Source organism: Penaeus chinensis, chromosome 1, assembly GCF_019202785.1.
Source record: "Penaeus chinensis breed Huanghai No. 1 chromosome 1, ASM1920278v2, whole genome shotgun sequence".
Lineage (NCBI taxonomy): Eukaryota > Metazoa > Arthropoda > Malacostraca > Decapoda > Penaeidae > Penaeus > Penaeus chinensis.
In genome coordinates, this window is record NC_061819.1 from 11,949,364 (window position 1) to 11,956,863 (window position 7,500).

A 7,500-nucleotide genomic window follows, 5' to 3' on the forward strand; every position below is an offset into this window, starting at 1 on the left:
ATATAGTGAACAATAACCGTTGTATAGAGTTATTCATATTAGTATACAAATTGCACGTGAATGCAGGAGGGGATGGGGGGGGGGGAGGGGAGCGTATGTTTGAGTACAATAGTCTGTGTTAGGAGGAGGTGGGGGGGGGGGGGGGGAGGGAGGGAATGGTCATTACAGTACGTTTGTATTTTCATAAATAGTCGAGTAAAACAGAAAATGACTTTTTTTCATGCCATCTCCTTTAAAATCTGTTAATTTGTTGCAACAGAACCAGAAAGAGCTTCGTTGCATCCGGGAAAACATTTCGCAATTAACTAGCTGTTATCCTAAAGACCATTGCGATTACGATAGTTTGTCTCTCTCTCTTGCCAAGGATAGCGTCTTGAAGCACCGAAATATATCTCTTGTAAGAAACGGAGAAATAGGTTTCTTGTGAGTCTGCAGCACCATTAGGTTGTTGTTAATGACCAGTGCGATTGGTGAAAAAAAAAAATGAAGTAATCTCATTTGCTGAAAGATAGTTATTACAGAGATGCTACTGGGTTTTAGGCGTGCCTTTAACTGGAAGGAAAAGGGGTGCATATTACAGAGGACTTTTTCAATAAGAGCGGGTTGTTTTTTTAAGTGTAATGTGTAGGCGTTCTGTTATTGTTCTCTCTCTCTCTCTCTCTCTCTCTCTCTCTCTCTCTCTCTCTCTCTCTCTCTCTCTCTCTCTCTCTCTCTCTCTCTCTCTCTCGGGTGTGTTTATATTAAATTAGATTATAACTTCGGATTTTGTTAGAGGCACACTTTGTTTAATATGTTAGATATGCAACATGATTTGATATATATTCACTGTTTGAAAAGTATCTTCTTTAGTTTTAATCGTAATACCCTGAATTCGTAAAGCTTACTTTTGGATAATAACTCGATTTTAAACGTCATGCGTTAACGCATAAATAAACTTAAATATATATATTTCTTAACAGCAGTAATGCTCAAGTTTTTAACTGATTATATTTTTTTCAGAAAAAAAATCTATTGATCGATCTAACTGAAGCTATCAGTAAACTTTTACATATATTCCCCCTATGAGTAAATTAGCAAATAAACATACATCCGAACTTAATGACCTTCCAAATGAACATCATTCTAAATAGATACTAAGCCTCCTTCCCTTCCCAGTCGCAGGTTGGGAAGCTGGTTAGTCCGACGAGGCGACTTGCCGGTGGACGCAGCGGACATCGCCACATCCATCATCCTTGGCAAAGAGAAGACTGTCCCTTGCTCCTCCTTGTATCCTTGCGCCCGCCCTGGACCGAGGCTTTGGTGGTGAAGCTGTGGATATTCTTTATAGAATTTTGAGGGGAAGCTGTGGCTATTCTTTTAAGAATTTTGAGTTTTTTTTTTTTTTTCCTCTGTTTTAGGAGGAGGATAGAGGAAAACGGGAACATTTTTGGAATGTGGTGGTAAAGTAGGAGAGAGAAACATTGTTTTGCTTGTTTTCTCGTTTTCGTGTGTGAGTTTAATAAGAGGAAGGGAAAGGAAAAGGAAGCGTGAATAAGGCTTGTATCTCGCTCTTCACTGAACCATTTTCTTTATTTCATCGCGAGAGCATAAGTGCAAATAAGTAACATGTGTGCACGAACTTATACGTATTTCATATTGGCCATCTTAGCCTGGTCGGTGTCGGCCTACCTCACAGAGCGTGGCCGAAGTGCTCTCCCGCTCACTGTCCCCCATAATAATTCCCTCTTCCACGAAATGAATATAAAAATTGAGACATTAGGAGCAACATTTACAAATTCGACCTTCGCTACCCGCCACGGGATGGTAGAGACTGAAGGAAAAAGACAGATTTCCGGAACACCAAAGTCTGGCAGCGGATCAGCGCCGCCTCGCCGAACCGCGGGGCAGCTGGCGGAGGGCGTGACGGACCTCAATGTTGCCGGTGATCGCGTCGTTCGCCAAAAGAGGTGATGTCTGTTTGCACTTTTCTACGATAAATTGGGGTTTTTAAAGTCGTTGAATTTTGAAAGTCTTCTTACACGTGATTTGTTATTTTAAGTCTCTTTTTGCACTTTCTAGTTCTTTATGTGTTTTCTTGTACTTCGAGGTGAAGATCGTGTTATTCGTGTAAGCTTTTATCTAGTATCTAATCAAATATATATCTTTTCAGTCTGTTATTAAGGAAGTTTGTAATCTCAAGCTACTGTCATCAAAAAATGTATTCAGAAAATTAATTATGTATTGCTTTTCATAACTCAGCATTGAGAGCTTCTCGCAAAACTCCTCATGTTATATCAAACTTCAGGCTTATTATTTCGCTCATCTTAAGGACGATTTGTGGTAATTACAATCTCAAGATATCAAACTGCAAATCTGGCCTGAGTCACAATTCCAAAGGATTGAATGGATATATCAGTAAAACGTTGCTATAAAAATATTTAACCGTAAACCCTGATATGTTCCATCTACATGCAGATGTAAAATATTAAAAGAAATGGCTTCTAGTATTGTAGCCTGAATGTTTGCAATATAGTTTGCATTCATTATATGTTATCTTAACGAGATAGTGTGCAATGAGCCGAAAAGGAACTCCGTCAGGCTCATAGATACCTTATTCTTGGAAGCTTTGGATGTTTTCACAGCTCAAGAGTTGTATTCGACTTATATTTTGTATTCCTGATGAATATCTAATGAAAACACGCCAAATAAATATTTTTTGCGGTGTAGTTCTTCATTCTGATTCATAACGTTTTCATCACTTGTCAACATGCGCGCTATTCATCGACTTCCGTGCTGCTGAGGCATAAAGTGACCCCCCGAGCCACTGTATCAAATATCCTTTATTGACAGTAACTCCTCTAACCCTTTTTAAACGAACTATGAAATGCGTAGGAGATAGTTCATACTCTCTTGTTGCTACACTTTATAGCAAAAGTTGCCGCGTGAACTACTAACGGGAAAGCAACTGAAATGGCCTGTGAATGTAGTACAGATTTTATGAACGAACTTCAGCCATTACCAATTATAAACATAAAATTCTATAATGATGAGGCTGCCAGAAAGTTTGGCGATAACACGCAAGGTACTCTATAGGCCATAGGAAATTTTAAACAGGCAGAAATAAAGGGGAATGTCTTTATATCACCAGTTGTTATTTTAACTATCAGAGGCTTTTGTTCTTTGTTACTGAGTGAGAAGAGAACCGAACAGCGACCTCTTTCTTTCTGTTTATCTGTTTATTTGTTTGTTCTATCTGTTCTTCTTGTTCTCTTGTTTTCTGCGTTTATGATGCTTTATTGTTATTACTGTTATTATCATCTTATATTATCATATATTTTTTTCTTATTATTATTGTTATTGTCATTCTTATCATTATTATTATTATTATTATTATTATTATTATTATTATTATTATTATTATTATTATTATTATTATTATTATTATTATTATCATCATCACTATTATTATTATTACTTATTATTATTATTGTTGTTATTATTATTACTTTTGTTATTATTACTATTGTTGTTGTCATTATTATCATTATCACTTTTATTATTATTATCATCATTATTATTATTATTATTATTATTATTATTATCATTATTATTATTATCAACATTATTATTATTATTGACGTTATCATTATTATCATTATTATTATCCTTATCATTATCCTTATCCTTATTGTTATTATTATTATTATCATTATCATTATCATTATCATTATCATCATTATTATCATCATTATTGTCATTGTTACTGTAATGATTATGATGTTACATTCATCTCTGTCTTTTTACTGATGATATTATTATCTTCTTAATATCATTGTAGTTATTATTATCATTATTACTATTGTCCTATTTTTCTTCTTATTATTATTATTAGTTGTAGTAGAAATAGTGTACTTGTCCTTATTACTATTATCATTATCATTATTATTATATCTATTACCGTTATGGCATTATGGTCTTCATTATTACTATACATATTGCTTTTTTGATAATCATAATAATAATAACAATAATAACAATGCTAACAACAACAGAATACTAATGATAACAACGCTGATACTAACAACAATAATCGTTATTGTTATTATCCTTATAACCATTTCTCGGATGGCTTCCAGGCCTCGAAGGAGCGGCGTCCCCTGGTGGCCCCTCCTCTACCCCCCCTCCACCACCACCCCTGAGCCCCCTCCCCTCGACCCCCTGGAGTACGTGCTCCGTCGACGCCACCAGGAGAAGCAGCAGAGGCGGGGACACTACGCCGAGAACAGGAGGGGGAGTGGCAAGGAGAAAAATAAGAAAAAGTTTGTAGTTGGTGATCTTATTCTTATTCTATTTCTTATCATTATTATTATTATTCGTATTATTATTATTATTATCATTATTATTATTATTGTTGTTATTATTATTACTATTGCTATTATTATTATTATTATTATTATTATTACTATTATCGTTATTGTTATCATTATTATCATTATTATTATTATCATTATTGTTGTTATTATTATTACTATTGCTATTATTATTATTATTATTATCATTATTATTATTATTATTATTACAATTATCATTATTGTTATCATTATTATCATTATTATTATTATTATTATTATCATTATTGTTATTATTATTATCATTATTATTGTTATTATTTTTAATGTCATATATGTAGAAATTTTAATTAATGACCCTCAATTAATATACATGTGTGTGTGTGTGTGTGTGTGTGTGTGTGTGTGTGTGTGTGTGTGTGTGTGTGTGTGTGTGTGTGTTTAGTAACATTTACAACATGTGTTAATTAACAGGACACAGATGAGCCGTATTTCCAAAGGATTTCCAGGTGTATGTGCGTGCCTAGGTTTGTGGTTGGCGATATTTACATGTGTTACATACATGTATATATAGTACGATATGTACTCTTTGCATGTTATTGAGTGTGGTCGTATATTTGTTTATTTACATGATTTATATGTAAAAGTCGACATCTTTTTAAAACTAGAAGTGTTACTTATGAGTAAAGGTTTGAATGAAGTATATTTGTAAGTGAAAAGTAAATATCTAACTGATGAGTGAATATGTAAATAATCTGTAAATATCTAACTGATAAGTAAATATGTTAACGATTAGTAAAATCTCTACCCGACGAATAAATACGTAAATAACCAGCAAACTTCTACCAAACGAGTTAATTTTATTAAGAATATATCTATGAGTTTAGAGTAAATGTGAGACTCATCCCAGCCCTGACCTGACCTCAGAGTCCAGCGCGTGACCTTCATGGTGCCGAGCCAGAGCGACGAGGACACCGCCGTTTGCGCGCCGTCTTCGGGCATCCAAGCCTTCACTCTCCTCAACTTCCTTGTCGCAGCGGGGTCCTTAACTACGAACATCCTCAACAACAACAACAATAACAATAATAACAACAACAACAATAATAACAATCAGAATAACGTCAATGTTAATAATAACAATAACAATGCGAATAATGTAAACAATATCAACTTCAACCAGATGGGAAGGAGGAGGCGTGGGGTGACTGCCAGCCACAGGGAGGGGAGGGTATGTGTTTTCCCTGTTTTTTGTCTGATTCTCTAACATGGTTTCTTTTTCTCCATATTGGTCTGGTTTCTTTATCTTCCCGAGATTACTGAGTAACTCGCCTTGAAATTTCTTTATCTATAAGCAAGAGTACTGAAAAAAAATAGATCATAAATGTCAATAAGTGCTGTTTACTAGATGTACTGTCGTTTTAGGCTGTAGAATTATGAAGAACTTTATATATTTCAATGCAATGACTGACTATATACAGCTCATTCGAAAGCATGCGCCCCACAAACTGTTGTCGTGTGAACTGCTCCATAACTGCGCCTCGCATCCCTCAGCTCCCGGCCGTCGGCCTGGCACACGCCCCCGATGCCTGGGGAGCCGCCGCCTCCCCGTCCAACAAAACCGCCTCCGGGCAACCCACCTCGACCGCGGGTTCCTGCAAGGGCGACCCCCCCGAAGACCAGGTCCGCATGGCTCTCCTATTGGCCTTCGACCTCGCGCAGGCGGCGCTGGACGAATTTTCAGACATCCTCCAGGCTAAGAAACCTCTTCGGAACAATGGTGTGGAGGACGGCAGGATTCTCATAAGCTCTGGGAACAAAGGGACGTCCCGGAGGCTTGAAGTCGCCGTCGAGGTCCTTCGTCAGTATGCCTGTCACACCCTCAGATTGGCCAAGAGGTCGGGCGAAGTGGCGGAGGTGGTTCTGCAGGAGCTGAGGTGATGACTGGCAATATACCTTCATGTTTGAGAGGAGAGGAAGGGCATTTGTAACATACAACGTAGGTACGAGGAGCTCCCAGTGATACTGAAGAGTAGGACGTGTTGACTTTGCATAAATACTAAAAGATAATTGGATAAATATATAATTTTATTGATACCGTTGGAAGAGATACTCACACTTAACAAGATCTTGTGTATAAGTCCTTATTTCACTTACCCTCTACTCCCAGGAGATGAAAGACGTATCTGAGACAACACTCATGCATCATTTCTCTTTCAGTTTAATTGTCCTTGGTTACATCGACGAAGGTCTCCCGCCTCTGATTCTGCAAGACCTTGATTGTCTCACCTGACGCTAAGAAACATGTCTGGGTCATGTTCGTACATCTGCCTTAGAATATACTCTTGTTATAGCAATGCTTTAATCACAAATCTAATCATATAATGATAATCGTCATGACCTCTTATGGCTCCTTAGTCAATAGTATACTGTGAAAGCTATCAACGAGTTTACAACGTGAAAAAGATGTTTTAAATTGATGTGTTCGAATTATGTTAGGAATATGTTCTGCTGTTCATTTAAGACAACGTATGTTAATTCCCACTGAACGTATAGAAAATCATCTCATATGAAAAAACTATTATTATGTTAATAATATTTGTTGTTTTGATAAGGCTGATTTACATCATTTTTCCTTCTTATTAAAGACTTTGCTGTTGCAGAAGAATACTGAAATGATCTGGAAATTACTTTTGAGGGAAATTATCATAATGTCGCCGTTGTTATTATTCATCCTTATTTATTTATTGTTATTATTTATCTTATTTATCCTTATTTATCATTGTCACTGCCATCAACTGCAATGTGCTGACAAGATGTTTAATGTGGAATCTTTTCTTATCAGGGCAATTAATGTAAAAACATTATTATCGTTATAATATGCAATCTATCATAGCATCATTGTCTACTATAAAAGCATACCGATTTTATATGTTATTCTGTAATAAAATTATTTCCAAATAGTGTGTATAATTGTCATGCTGTTCATGTCATGCTGTGTGGGTGCGCGCACGCGCGCGTGTGTACGTGTGTGCATGGATATCAAGTTACCTTATCCCAACAACAAAGGTATTGAAAAATGATATCCATTTTACATACTATAAAAACTTCGTCACCTACGCTAATGTTCCTTTTCAAATTTTCCCTCTCCCTTTTAATTTTTTCTTTCTTTTTC

General features: G+C 36.1%; 1 protein-coding gene across 1 annotated transcript in view; it reads left to right on the forward strand.

Moving 5' to 3' along the window:
- LOC125028956 overlaps window positions 1–7,239 on the forward strand; it is a 9,513-nt gene extending 2,274 nt beyond the window's left edge. Inside the window, exons 2-6 of the mRNA XM_047618653.1 lie at window positions 1,156–1,946; window positions 4,116–4,298; window positions 5,256–5,556; window positions 5,880–6,262; window positions 6,546–7,239. Coding sequence (XP_047474609.1) covers window positions 1,606–1,946; window positions 4,116–4,298; window positions 5,256–5,556; window positions 5,880–6,262; window positions 6,546–6,618 — 1,281 coding nt within the window. The 5' untranslated portion in view covers window positions 1,156–1,605 and the 3' untranslated portion in view covers window positions 6,619–7,239. The remainder of the gene's footprint in view (window positions 1–1,155; window positions 1,947–4,115; window positions 4,299–5,255; window positions 5,557–5,879; window positions 6,263–6,545) is intronic.
- Window positions 7,240–7,500: the final 261 nt, after the last annotated feature.